Genomic DNA, 14052 nt, shown 5'->3' on the forward strand with positions numbered 1-14052 from the left:
ATGAAAAAACAGACTCAATGTACATCATTACATTCTGAAATCGTCCCGGTGCTTCCAAGTTTGAGCAATCATAGATATATACTATTCTTTGGACTTAGACACGTTCAATAATGACAGCGATGCCCTGTCCACCACCAATGCAAGCAGCACCAAGAGCATACTTCTTGTTAAGACGGTGCAGGTTGTAGGTAAGGTTCGAAAGAATCCTAGCGCCACTAGCACCGAGAGGGTGCCCAAGTGCAATAGCGCCACCAAAGACGTTTGTCTTGTCAGAGGGAAGCTCAAGCTCCTTTTGGACGGCCAAAAACTGAGCGGCAAAAGCCTCGTTCACTTCAATCAAATCCATGTCAGCAATGCTTAAGCCTGCCCGCTTCATCGCAAGCTTGACAGCCTCGACGGGACCAATACCCATAAGAGAAGGCTCGCAGGCAGTCACACCGTAGCTAACAATGCGAGACAGAGGCTTAAGGCCGTGTTCTTTGACGGCATCCTCACTAGCAACCACGTTCGCAGCAGCACCATCGCAAATACCTGAAGCGTTACCGGCGGTAACAACACCGTCCTTCTTGAAGACAGAAGGCAGCTTGGCGAGCGACTCAATAGTCGAATGGGGGCGAGGGTATTCATCGACCTCGAATGACTCGGTAGCCTTCTTCACTTTGACTTCCATAGGAGCAATTTCATCCTTAAAAGCGCCATTTTCTTGTGCCTTGAGCCAGCGCTTCTGTGACTGTAGCGCAAATTCATCACATTGCTGACGCGTAATGCCATACTTTTCAGCGAGGTTTTCGGCAGTGATGCCCATTGGGGTCGGCACCGGCACTTGGTCAACGAGCGAGATCGCAAGGCTATCAACCAGCTTCAGGTCAACACCGTATCGTGTATTGCCAAAGCGGACACCATGCAATGTGTAGGGCGACAAACTCATGTTCTCCGTGCCACCAGTAAGTACCACGTCCGATTCGCCGGTTTTGATCTCCTGGACAGCATTGATGACAGCCTGAAACCCGCTTCCACACAAACGATTGATAGTAAGAGCTGGCACGCTAATCGGCAGGCCAGCATAATGACCAACATGTCGAGCCGTGTAAGGGGCTGTCGAGTCCGAGTGAGCCACCACGCCAAACACCGTAGACGAAACCGGTGTGTTAGATGGGAGCTGGGCCAAAGCCGCCTTAGCAGCATGGCCACCAAGCTGCGTTGCAGTCAAGTTACTAAGCTTGCCGCCAAAAGAGCCAAATGCCGTGCGCTTCGAGCCAACGATAAAAGCGTTCGTCATATTGTAACAGAGAGGTGAAAAGGTAACGGATTAAGTGCCGCTGCACGCAGTGTATTTCCAAGAAATTAGGCCTGCCCCCCCGGTGCGGGGTCTTGGCGCACGGTTGTAAAATGCCCCCATAGACCCCCGGTATGTTCCGGGTGGAGCCAACGAATCAACCAATAATGTTGAACAGATTTGTTTGTTTGCATGTACGTGAACGTACGCAAGATTTGCACGATAAAGAGGAATGAAACTAGTGAATGCAGACGAACGTGCGGCTGACAAACGGATCGGTATTGCACACTGTGATTGTACGTAGATATGTCTGTCTATAATTGCGAGACTTTCCAGAGGGTCAGCAAAATGGAGTTAAGACTGAGCCAACTCGGCATCATCGAGGGGAGCAGTTACAGTAGTACCATCAGAAAGCGTACGGCGCAGTAGGCCCTCTTCGGTAGGCTCCACAGCCTCATGAAGTTGCTCTGCAGCGAGGGCAGCAGCATTGTCTCTACCACCACCAGAGAAAGTTCGAACATGATGAGCAGCATGAGCAGCTGGCCAGTGTTGGTCGCCAGTTAAATCGCCGTGACCAGCAACTCGCTCAGGGTGTGCAGCATCCATGTTTTGCGTGCACTTTCGCAAAGCACCTGGCTTGTGTAAATCGACGAACGGCGAATCGTCGTCATTGTTATCGTCCGAGTCTGTACCTGAGCCAGACGCGTCTGGAGCGTCGCCCATATCGTCCGAATCAGAATCGTTGTCGACGGCCGACTCGGCCGGGATATCATCCATCGTACCACGCCGGAACTCAGCAGCCCAATCTGCAGGAGTGAGGTTTTCTTGCCTTCCCGGCTGCTGCGGATCAATTGATGCCGTCGAAGTGAACTCAAAAGCGGAATGAGAATCTGCAAATGGACCCCACTCAACTGCGTCTTGTGTCGCGGGATCAAGCATGGAATCAGTTTGGCTCAAGAACGTCACAGCATTGCCCTCCGATTCCTCGTCACCAGCGCCTGAACGCATTTGTGAAGACAAGTAATGACCAAAGGAGACGTTATTGTCATTACTCGAGTACCAGTTGTCCGAGTCGAGATTCGACCAATTTTGTACGCCCGAGTGGTTCCCTGACGGACGTCCACCAGCCAAAGGCGCAGATTCTTTAGCGCGGTAATCGGAAAGGTCTTCGTTCAAGAATTTCTCCCACTCAGTGGTGAAGTGATCTTGCACATAGTTACCAATCTCCAAAGGATAGCGTTCCATAAGCTTCACAATCTCTTCTGCAATCAAATTCAGGTGACCCATATAGCCAAGTCGAATGCGACGGGGACCCTCGGACGATGCCCGATTCCGTCGGGCGCCCTCCAAGATGGTTTCAATAAGATGCGCGTCTTTGAATGCGGAAATAGTAAGTTTCCGATTAATCGCCACGTCCATGTCGCCATTGAAAAGTTGCTGGAGAATGTCATATGCAACATTGTGCAGAAAGTTGTTCCATGGAAAAGCGAGCAACAGCTCCAGAAGTGTAGGGATGACCTGAAAAGAAAGGAATTGTGTCTTTAGGTAATTGCCCACAATCTGAACGTCACTTTCTTGTGCAGGAGGGCGACGTCGCGTGAACTGCGAGATCATGTCAGCGAGAGACATGCTCGATAAAGCTGAGGCGATACTTTCAGCATCACTTCCATCTTCAGCATGATCCGATCCCGACGAATCTGTGATTTCAGCACTACTAGAGCCACCATTTTCTTTGAAACTTGATGCACTAGATTCCGACAGGTGACGCTCATTTTCGTCGCGATCAGCTTCCCACTCGGCACTCGCTGACATGCTACTCTGGTCCTGCTCCAAGTCATCTTCACCCTGCAACGTACGAGCCAGAGCATGCAAACCTTCCAGCCCTCCAAGAAGAGACCCCGATGGAGAATATGTAGGGCCCGAATTGGCTGGACGGTTCAATAGTGCCATGTTTGAGCAGTGCAACAGTTCCGCATAAAGCTCAACAATACAGTAGCGTGTGTGAGTAAGGGGCTCAATCTGTCCCATTGACGTCGTGATGAGGCCTGACGAGTCTAGACCACACCGCACTCGCTCCTGCAGCTCGGGTATCTTCTCTGCCAGCGCACGGAGAAGTGGGCCCAGGTGGACAATACCCATCTTCTGTGCCACTTCGTCCAAGGCTTCATCCAAGCCCTCGGTATCAGCATCGTCCTCAAGAGGTAGATTCTCCAATGTGAGTTCGGGCTTCTCATCGACACTAGGATCCGTCGTTCTCTGCGACAGTCGCTCTTGGTTTTGTTGACCAGACAGCTCCTGCTGGCGAATCACAAGATAGTTTCGCAATGTGTGGAAAAGATGCTGCTCAAAATAGTCGCTGTTATTTTTTCGAATTAATTCAATGAATACGCCTGCGCAGTTCACGAACGAAGACGACAAACATTGCGAGCTGATAGGACGACGGATTGAGCTCTGCCGATGCACATGCGACGGACGAATCGTGGCAGTAGAGTCACGCACACCGGTTCCTGCAGAAGACAAACGTCGGCCAATCGAGAAATGCCGGTTTTGGCGGTCTTTCATGGTCTGACGGAACTGCCATACGTCTTCTTCCTCTTCTTCTTCTTCAACGGCAGAATCTTCTTGCAATTTGTGCAAAATAAGATCATTCTTGCGCGACGTCTCCTGCGTAGCGCTGCTTCGTCGTGAGTTAGAACTAAAATCCAGCATAAAGCTGACAATACGATTCACCATATCTTCAGAGGCCAGCTCACGCACAAGCAAGTTATTTACACCACCAGCCCCCAGTAACATTTCGCCAGGACCACCAAATGAGTCCTGCACAGTGACCTGGTTCAAGGAAGATGGAGAGGGTGCGGAAAGCGATATAATGGTTTTTAAGAACTCAGAAGCAGCCTTGTGCAGTTCTGGAGACACCATGGGGGACAGCAGAGACACTACCCGAGGAATAAGGCCTTGCTCAGCGAGCCACGCGACGATGCCGGAGTCTGGCACGGTGTCCTCACATTGAATAATTCGATATAATAACTCAACGATAGCGGGTGTTTCAAAGTGAGATGTGAGGCCCTCGACAAGGTAGGGGATTGTCTTCACGAATGCAAGCATCTCCTGTGGATGTCGCTCCAGTAAAGTCATGTTCACTTTGGCCCAATAGCCAGCCAAGACTGCAAAACCAGGACCGTCTGTACGCCCAGAAATGACATGATCTTGCTGCTCGGGGACTTCCATGGGAACGTCATCTGTTGAGCCATCCTCGTCCTTTTTCGCGGTGTAGGAACCTTTGGTCAAGGGGTGCTCATGCAAAGGAACTGGCCATGTCCGTCCATATGAATTCGCACTAAGTATCGAATCCCAAAATGGACCTAGTAATGTGTTTGCATTATCAAGAAGCACTTTCGTCACTTCGGGGATTTCTGAGCTCAAAACCTCTGACGCCATGAACGGATATCTGTGAAGTCAGTTCACCATCGATTCTTGAACGACACATACTTGAATCCAACATTCTCTTGGTTCTCGAGACTAGAACCGGCGATCACCTCAATGTTGCCTACCACATAATCCAGAAGACGAGAAATATTCTCTGTACGCTGAAGAAACTCGGTGAGTTTTTCATTGCTCGCCTTGCATTCTTGCAACAAATCTGCATCGTCAAGAACTTCCTCTAGCGATACATCTGGCTTCTCAAGTACTTTGTTGATCGTAGAAGCAGGCGCTATGCCAAATCTCCACTGAGCGCGCCGTCAGCATGCTTCTTTGTACAAAGACACATACAAACATGGTTTGGAGAGCCACAAGTTCTTCTTTTCCCGTGAACTTTGGACAATGAACAAGCCCTCAGTACTACCTTCTTCTTACTTTGAAACTAAACCTCGTCTTCGAGGCTGCGGCAAGAGTTGATGGCCAAAAGGTAGTAAGTACTACTATGCTTGCAATTTCAACACGCTTCGTTCACACACAGCTAGTTGTTCTTTTTTTCTGTGTGATAACTATGTGCTGTCACGCAAGAGCGATTGGGCTGACACGTGCTATCAGGAGCTTTTTATTAAGAAATTAGTCATGAGCCATAGGATATGACTAGTCCATTCTAGTTCTAGGGGACTCCCACCATCGGCTAGATAGCATTGATAACTGCGAACAACATCTCGAATGTTAGTATGTGCATGTAAAGACAGACACCAGCTCTGTCGAAAAGTAATCGAACACAGACCAGCAGCATCGTATTCAAAAAGAAACTTACAAGATGTAAACAAACTCATTTTTCCGCTTCGGAAGGGGCAAGGTCAAATTCAGATCCAGCCAAGCCCTCTGAATCCTCAGCTCATTTTTCATCCTTGATCGGCTATAGGTCCACTATGAATGCCTGAGTTCATACCATACGCACACCAACATTTGTAGCAATCAAATAACGCGGGTAGCACTTTAATGCAGCCGTAATAGCGCTGATGTCATCTACAGCAGCACCATTGGACCCTCCACTTATTCGTCCTGCATAAGCGGAGTAGATAAGCCGGTTTATATAAGCCGGTTGACCCCCGGACTCACCAACTTTCCCGGTGATTGGTTCGGATGCTCTCGGTCCATGACATAGCCGCGCACAGACTGTGGGGCTTGCATGACTTGCATGTGTACCGGGTCTCAGCCGGTGCAGTGGTATATATAGTGCTAGTGCCAGAGCAATGAGACGTAGTATAATTCATTTGAGACCATGTCTGTCGAAGGAGTTCGTATTCTTGCACCCGTGCTTGGCGAGCATGCCTCGATCCTCACGCCTGAGGCTATCAAGTTTCTTGTTGTACTGCACCGAAGCTTCGAGGGCGTGCGTCAAGAACGTTTGAAGGCTCGTGCTGCACGACAAGTCGAGCTTGATGGAGGCAAAACGCTAGACTTTCTTCCTCAGACACGTCATATTCGTGAGGACCCATCATGGCGTTGTGCGATCCCCTCACCAGGGCTGCGCGACCGCCGTGTCGAAATCACCGGCCCAGTGGACCGAAAAATGGTGATTAATGCGCTGAACTCGGGCGCCTACACTTACATGGCTGACTTTGAAGACTCGAACTCGCCAACTTGGGCTAATAACCTTGACGGCCAGGTTAATCTGCGCGATGCAATCAACCGTCGTGTTGACTTCAAGGCATCGAACGGCAAGGAGTACAAGCTACGCCCCGCCAATGAGTTGGCAACACTTATCGTTCGCCCCCGTGGCTGGCATCTGAACGAAGAATCTTTCCATGTTGACGGCAAGCCCATGTCTGGCGGTCTGTTCGACTTCGGTCTGTTCTTCTTCCACAACGGTCACCAGCTTGTGAAGAACGGTCTCGGACCCTACTTCTATTTGCCAAAGATGGAATCACACTTGGAGGCTCGTTTGTGGAATGACGTGTTCAACCTCGCTCAGGACTACGTCAATATGCCTCGCGGCACCATTCGTGGTACTGTGTTGATTGAGACAATTACTGCCGCTTTTGAGATGGAGGAAATTCTGTACGAGCTGCGCGAACATTCATCCGGTCTTAATTGTGGTCGCTGGGACTACATCTTTTCATTCATCAAACGCCAGCGTTACAACAAGTCAGCTGTGCTTCCAGACCGCTCCGCAGTTACCATGACGTGCCCCTTTATGCAGGCCTACGTTAACCTGTTGATTCAGACGTGCCATAAGCGTGGTGCGGCTGCTATCGGTGGTATGGCTGCCCAGATCCCTATCAAGGACGACGCAAAGGCCAACGAAGCCGCTATGGAGAAGGTCCGTGCTGACAAGCTGCGTGAGGTGACAGCTGGCCATGACGGAACATGGGTGGCCCACCCTGCACTGGTGAAGATTGCACTTGAAATTTTCAACAAACACATGCTTGGCCCCAATCAATACCACGTCCGTCGGGAGGAAGTGCGCGTGTCTGCACTTGACCTACTCAATCCCAACGTGGATGGCAAGATTACCGAGGGCGGTGCGCGTGCGAACGTGTCCGCTCTGCTCGCCTACTGCGCGAATTGGGTCAAAGGCAATGGCTGTGTGCCGATCAATCACCTCATGGAGGATGCCGCGACAGCTGAGATCTCGCGTATTTCGCTGTGGCAATGGGTCTTCCACGGTTCAAGCACTGTAGATGGTAAGCCGGTGACGCCACAGTTTATCGATGAAATCATTGCCTCAGAGGCCGCGAAGCTGACCAAGTTGGACAAGAATGCCGTCGATCTTGCTCGCCGTTACCTGTCTCAGCAGGTGCGTGCAAAGGAGCCAAGCGAGTTCTTGACCACTGACTTGATGGCCCATATCGACAATTCGATCTCTCAATCGCGGATTTAATCACGTACATGCATAGATTCCACCTATAAAGTTTCTCGCTCATAAATGTGGGTCAGATGTGTTTTTGGAAGCATGAACACTTGTGTGCCAAATGATGATTCGTGCCGACAATCTGGACAAATACATTTTCGTATAGTATGTGGGCAGTATAGCAAAGGACCTAGTCGGTCTATGGTGAGCAATTGATCGGCCAGATGATTAGACATCGGACTCTTGTAGCGGAGGAATTAGCAAACTATTGACCATGAGGGGATTCATAACCAGTGCCTGGCGCATGTGGATTGTACGCTTCGTGGATGAAATTGTGCACGTCTTGAACCATACTTGGATGGTGTGGTGAATATGTAACTGACATTGGGAAGACAGGTGGAACGGGCATGGGAGGATATGGCATGGGCGGCGTCGATCCTTGTCGTATCCATTGATCGGCAAAACGAGGATTGATATGTGGTATAGAGACTCCACCTCGCTCGTTCGAATAGTCGCCATGAGGAAACGGTGTACGCGCGCCTGACCAGACATGCGTATTTATGTCATTGCGTGCGCGAGAGCTTCGTCTTCGACGTCCACCGGGTGCAACAGGTGCACCAGATGATACGTATTGGTTTCCAAGCGGACCTAAAGATGCGGTGGCAGGGTCTAGATCATGGTAAGTGCTCGAGACTGCTGGCTGTTGCTGGATACGACACGTTTTGGCTTTCTTTGCTTGCCTCTTGGCTGAGAGTTCTTCTTCATCGTCACTGTATTCAACTTCATCTTCTGCTACTTCCTCGTCCCACATGTTGCTAGCATCACTACCCTTTGTGCGTATGGAGCGAGCTAGAACGAAGGTGCTGCTCGACGGTAAAAAGTACACGGCACGTCCAATCTGGATAGTTGTAGAATCGATATCCTCCGCCGAACGAAAGCGAACAGTATACATGGGTTTTTGAACGGACCCGAATGTCTCATAGACAAGACCCAACACTTGGCCATTTTCGAAACACAAAAGACTTTCCGAATCGAGCACATCGTACTCACGGGGCTTCAGCTCCGACTCAGCTTCCCATGTCTGTTCAATAAGCACAACGTTGTCAACAACAGAATGAATGGTTCCAATACGCTCTAATCTGTGCAAATCATCCTGATTGACATGTGAAATACTGGGGACAGGAAAGTCGTCGTCTAGTTCGTTTTTGGTTTTCGGCGCCTCTCCTGTGGTACCTAGATCTTCGTCATCGTCTGCGTACTCACGCTTCGAAGGAACAGATATATCAAGCTCAGATGAAGATTCTGTCTCTGACTCGGACTCCGTAGGGCTCGACACAGTGCTTTCGTTGTCTGATGTGACAGGTTCACGATCGACGGCTAATGTTTGTGTTTCATCAACTGGGTCGATTCGCTGGTCATGAATCCCAGCTTGTTGCATTTCCTCGCGCACTTTATCGGCTGCAGATGTGGCATTTGAGCCGGACTGTGCGCGTAATTTTTGAACGAGTTCTCGATGTTCATGAAGTGATTTGGATGCGGCTGGCTCCTCTGCTCTAAATCCATCATCAGGTGGGTTGTTCGTAGAAGCTGAATTTTCGGTCACTCCATTTTGGTGGTTCGTTTGCTGATTAGGTTGCTCGTTACTCGTGGTAGAGTGGCCTTCACGCTCAGCTGCTGAGCTCGACCCTGAATGCCGAAGTTTGGAATGCTCCAGTCCCATTTAAAGGCGGTGGAGACGCAAAATGAAGGTGAAAATTGGGTGTCAAGGGAGCCATAAATTACGTTATATAGCCGGTCGTTCGTGTAAGCCCTCGTTAACTGATCGTGAAAATGCGCCGTTTTTTTGGGCGGCGTAAGAAATGAACCATATCAAAGACCCTAATAGAGGCACGTTAAGGTGACATGTCTTTTCAAGACCGAAGATCCACAAGGAGACCGCAAGAGGATACGAATGTGCCATCAATGTATGTATACTACTGTATATGTGGCGAGTTCGTGCTAGTGTGTCACACTCCTTTGCATCAAGTGCCTCGACGTCCTATGGATCAAGCATACGTTCTTCGATGCCTTGACTCACCTGAAGATACAGAGGGACGGCGGAAGCACGCACATATATACAAAATTCATGCATCCCAAGGCCCAGGACAAATCATACTCCGGTTAGTATTGCCCTTATGATTTGTTCCGCTCATTCTTACACACCACTAGGCCCGATGGACGCGTCGAGCGGCAGTATGTGTTTCACTGCACACGATGTAATCTCCCCGTTGGATATGAGCACACACCGCCACCCCTAAAAAGCGGCGGAAAGTTTACATTTCTATATCCTGGGGCACTAACGTACGTTCTGTCGAGCTCACGGTAAAAGTCGACAACAGGACCAGGCACCTCGAGACGTCATGATCGATGAATGAAAAGCACAGAAAATTGATCGGGGTGATGCGTGCACGAACTCAATTTCTTACAACCTTTCCGACGATGTTATATCGCTGCTTCGTTAGTTGCTACTCCCCGCATTTCCAGCTTTGTACCTTTTTGTAATATTCAAACTGCCAGGTGCGGTGTAAGTCATACTCGCTGTACGTACCCAGTCATCAAGCACTTTCATTTGTTGTGGTGTCAGAGTCGTGTAGTCGGACACGGCATGCTCGGGCTTTAAGCTTGACATTCCAAGAGCGCGCGAGGCATCTTTTCCCGCAAAAATAGAATAGCCTTTACCTGGTGCTTTATTGTGAGCAGCTAAGCACATACAATACATCTCTTTCCTTGGGGTAACGTCAAAGATTGTGCCTATTTGTGAGTCCGGTGTAACACACGAACCTTTCACCGCAACATACACCGGCTTGCTGTCAACGGTACCATCGTATTTTGAGAGTTCTTCGGGAGTAAAAGGGTCTTCTCTTGGTGGTCTGGTCACTGTGTCAGTAAGTGGCAAACGCTGTTTCGCACGTACTGCGTCGGTGTCGTTGAAGGCGTCATTCCGCTTACCATGATAATGGCGGTGGATCCGCAAAGTCGAATGTGGAGGACCAATTATTGATATTAACGGTACAACAGACCAAGTCTAAAAACTCTCATCCGACGTCTTTGACAAAAACCAGGAAACCGTAGGTAGCCAAGGCATGAGCGCATATCATACCAATGCATAAGATTGAAACAAAGATGCGAAGAAAAATAAAAAAGAACTAAATGGTTATATGACAAGACCTTTACTCGAGATGGGGACATTTCAATCAGAAAGAGCAACACCAGAATCGGTACCAGCCGACAGTACTGCTACACTTCCAGGAACACCATCTGCATTACGATAAAAGGTAACAGGCTCGTTCTCCACATAGCGACAGCTGCGAATTGTTTTCCAGAGCGAGACGAACACATTTTCTGTAGACTTCATGTAATGCGGGCCAATACGTGATTTCAGTGCCTCAGTAGCTTCCCAAGCATTGTAGTGAGGAATCCTGCTGCTAACATGGTGAAGCACATGCGTTTCAGCAATGCCATGGAAAAACCAAGGTCCGACGAATCCGAGCCATTCACGATCAATCGTGCAAAGAGCTCCTCGTGGGAACGTCCACATAGAAGCATGGTAGTGAGGGAGCTTGACATCTGTGTGTTGCAGGTACGTAATCATGACAAGCCAGTGATTTGTCCACACGTATGGTATCCCATAGTATCGCATCACATCAAACCAGCCGTTGGAAGCGTGCCGCGCCCACGTCCACAACACCGTCAGAGTCAGCAGAATCCCCACGTTTGACATGATGATTTGGTTGCGGTGGCGTTTATCAAATATAACCGAATTAGGCATAAAATGATTCGTATACCTAGGATAATGCTTTTGGCCAGATACATTGAACAGCAAATACAATTGCCAACCGAACAGCTGTTGGATAATTAGTTCCAGCAAATTGAACAAAGGCGCATCTTCAAGTAGTTCAGCGAGCCATTCACTCCATGTCGTCTTGTCCGTCACTACAGGGCTGTCGTCATCAACTGGACGCAGAGGAAGCAACCCACGTTCCTCCCGGGTCGACGGCACAAATACCTCGTCGCGCGTCATGTGGCCCGTCGCCGCATGGTGACGCGCATGCGAAATGCGCCAAGAGTGGTAGGGCACTAGGAGGGCTGAGTGAAGGAACCAGCCCACGGTGTTGTTTATAAACTTGCTGGGACTGAATGCCTGGTGTCCGCACTCGTGTGCCAAAACCCAGATGCCCGTGAACACAAGGCCTTGGCAAAATGAATACAACCCCCAGAGAATAAATCGCAGTGCAGAGCGGGTAGATTCTTCTGACATGGATAGGAAGGACCAGTGCATGTCTTGCGTCAAAGGGTCGATCCAAGATGCCGCATAGAACAACACTGCAGCTTGTGCAAAGTCTATCATCACATACATAGACGAGTGCAGCGTTGAGCGGCGGAAGCATTGCGTGGGAATGGCAGATAACAGGTCCTGCATTGACAGATCCGGCACCACGTACTGGTGCAGTTTATCGGTATCGTATGACTTGGCCTTACGTGGTGCATAGCGAGGTCTTGTCTCGCTAGTGGGCTTTTCAACTGAATCTGATACCATGTATGGGAGTCAATTCCTTAGTTCTACTTCGTGTCCTGCCAGTTCCACGACTCAGCAAGAGATTCAGCGTGACAAATGAATTTTCGTTCTTGATGTGTCAGCCAACGTGTTCGGAGACATGCAGAGCTCTGCACGCACACACACACAAATTCCTGCGACTAACAAACCACGTGTTTGCTTACAAAACGTCTATGATACCAGAAACCTCGGTGTCTTGTGCCTGCGCCTTACTGGGTGTCTGTTCCAGGAATGGCATGAACAGATGCAGGCTTTCTTTTACGTTTGCGGTCGAGAGCAGCCGCTCGAATTTGGGCGATTTCTGTTGCAACATCTGTCGCATTTGTGGCCGTTGATGTATTTGGCTCTAGAGACTGAGCCGATATATTTCTTGAGCGATGTAGAGATTGGGTGCTAAGGTGTTGAGTATTAATGAGATTGGGTATCTGCACGAGTTCGCAAAAAGCCTCAGTCTGAGGATTGTTGAATATATAGGCTGTCGAAGAAGCGTGAGTACTTTATTATCGCCATAGAATTCATGATACGGTATACGTACGGCATCTGTTTTCACTCCACACTTGAAGCTCGCCTTGCGTTGGCGCTGTGCGCGTAAAAGACTGAACTTTCCTAACATCCAAACAATCAGATCCTTTCGCCTGCACCATGTAGTCCACTTCAGCGCGTTCTTTCTGGACATTGGCGCGCAATTTCTCGTGTTGAAGTGACTGGAGACACGAATCATGTCGCTGTAACGAGAAATACTTGTGTGTTGCGCGTGTGATGGAGAGCCAATCCCTGTGAAAGCGTAACGAGATCTCTGGGCGCTCACCGTCTTTTTCTGTTTGATGCATATGGTCCTCTGGTGCGGAAATGTCGATGAACTGCAGCCACGTGAGCTATCATTACATTTTCACATACATGCAAGTATTCGTTCTTCACACCGCATTTACCAAGTGCCAGGAACTCGGTAGTGCATCCATGCGGCGGATTCTCAGACGTATCGTTCTCACCGAACTCATCATCATCGTCATCGAGCGGTAATGCTTCGGGATTTGTGTTCTGAAAACTGACCAAACCACATGGCGGAACACCATGCGTCACTGTGGCTGCAAATCGCACATGTAAATGCGCTGAGAACCAGAATCTTGGTTTCAAGTCACGCAGCAAAGCCTGCAACGGTGGTGAGCCCAAACTAAATGATAGAACCTCGTCTCGAAAAAACGGTTTCCTTCGTAATAAATTTGGCACATCTCCATATTGCTCAACTCCGTTCGGCCAGTCGTGCGACAAGAAAATATCAGGATGTCTCAAAAGCCCAAGCTTTGTCACATCGAACTGCCGCACATGGTATACGCTGCGCACATCATCTCGAGAGTATGGCTGTCGTTCGAACCGCCCACATTTATAATGGCGCGCATTGTATATGCCAGAGCAAGCCGCGATAGTAAGTCCTGCTACTTCTACACAGCCAGCCGCCCCTAAGTAGTAAATATTCGGTGCAAGCCATCCACCATAATAGCTAGTCCATTAGTTCAGCGAAGATACGCGCGTACAGTTCCCACATGAAGTTGCTTGCTTCATGATTACCACCAATCACGAGCGTTAGTATCGGAGCCTTCTTTTCGCCAGCATAGTACTTGTGAAAATCGCCCAGTTTCTTGTATTTGTTCGGTACCGAGAGGCTGTCTAGATCTGCTTCATTCCGAATCGCCTGTTTGTTAGCAGCAAGAGAGTCTAGCAACGAAGGGCTCACCTGAACGTCTCCACACAGCAATACCAAATCCACACGTTGCGAGGTTAGTGGTCTCGTTCGTCAAAATTTCACTCATAGAGTCTATCCAGTTCACCGTGCGTGCATCATTCCAGTGCTATCTGTCACTTGCATCAGTATAACCAGCTAACAGTATATACCATACCCGCATGTTG

General features: G+C 49.3%; 7 protein-coding genes across 7 annotated transcripts; 1 reads left to right on the forward strand and 6 right to left on the reverse strand.

Moving 5' to 3' along the window:
* Positions 1 to 94: 94 nt before the first annotated feature.
* Positions 95 to 1279, reverse strand: MGL_1340 (uncharacterized protein; the record flags this gene model as incomplete). The annotated part of the gene is made up of 1 exon (XM_001731105.1): positions 95 to 1279. One exon carries the CDS (start codon positions 1277 to 1279, stop codon positions 95 to 97), a length of 1185 nt encoding a protein of 394 aa, XP_001731157.1.
* Positions 1280 to 1630: 351 nt separating this feature from the next.
* MGL_1341 (uncharacterized protein) lies at positions 1631 to 4714 on the reverse strand (the record flags this gene model as incomplete). Its single annotated transcript, XM_001731106.1, has 1 exon — positions 1631 to 4714. The coding sequence occupies one exon, from the start codon at positions 4712 to 4714 to the stop codon at positions 1631 to 1633; it is 3084 nt and encodes a 1027-aa protein (XP_001731158.1).
* A 1267-nt stretch (positions 4715 to 5981) lies between these two features.
* On the forward strand, positions 5982 to 7583 carry MGL_1342 (uncharacterized protein; the record flags this gene model as incomplete). The annotated part of the gene is made up of 1 exon (XM_001731107.1): positions 5982 to 7583. The coding sequence occupies one exon, from the start codon at positions 5982 to 5984 to the stop codon at positions 7581 to 7583; it is 1602 nt and encodes a 533-aa protein (XP_001731159.1).
* A 235-nt stretch (positions 7584 to 7818) lies between these two features.
* On the reverse strand, positions 7819 to 9273 carry MGL_1343 (uncharacterized protein; the record flags this gene model as incomplete). Its single annotated transcript, XM_001731108.1, has 1 exon — positions 7819 to 9273. One exon carries the CDS (start codon positions 9271 to 9273, stop codon positions 7819 to 7821), a length of 1455 nt encoding a protein of 484 aa, XP_001731160.1.
* Positions 9274 to 10057: 784 nt separating this feature from the next.
* Positions 10058 to 10544, reverse strand: MGL_1344 (uncharacterized protein; the record flags this gene model as incomplete). The annotated part of the gene is made up of 4 exons (XM_001731109.1): positions 10058 to 10102; positions 10141 to 10277; positions 10374 to 10462; positions 10507 to 10544. 4 exons carry the CDS (start codon positions 10542 to 10544, stop codon positions 10058 to 10060), a joined length of 309 nt encoding a protein of 102 aa, XP_001731161.1.
* A 238-nt stretch (positions 10545 to 10782) lies between these two features.
* Positions 10783 to 12129, reverse strand: MGL_1345 (uncharacterized protein; the record flags this gene model as incomplete). The annotated part of the gene is made up of 1 exon (XM_001731110.1): positions 10783 to 12129. One exon carries the CDS (start codon positions 12127 to 12129, stop codon positions 10783 to 10785), a length of 1347 nt encoding a protein of 448 aa, XP_001731162.1.
* A 227-nt stretch (positions 12130 to 12356) lies between these two features.
* MGL_1346 (uncharacterized protein) lies at positions 12357 to 14048 on the reverse strand (the record flags this gene model as incomplete). Its single annotated transcript, XM_001731111.1, has 5 exons — positions 12357 to 12622; positions 12683 to 13022; positions 13045 to 13645; positions 13680 to 13837; positions 14043 to 14048. The coding sequence occupies 5 exons, from the start codon at positions 14046 to 14048 to the stop codon at positions 12357 to 12359; spliced, it is 1371 nt and encodes a 456-aa protein (XP_001731163.1).
* Between the last annotated feature and the right edge of the window lie 4 nt (positions 14049 to 14052).

This window comes from Malassezia globosa (assembly GCF_000181695.2).
Source record: "Malassezia globosa CBS 7966 chromosome Unknown mgl_sf_3.1, whole genome shotgun sequence".
Classification (NCBI taxonomy): domain Eukaryota; kingdom Fungi; phylum Basidiomycota; class Malasseziomycetes; order Malasseziales; family Malasseziaceae; genus Malassezia; species Malassezia globosa.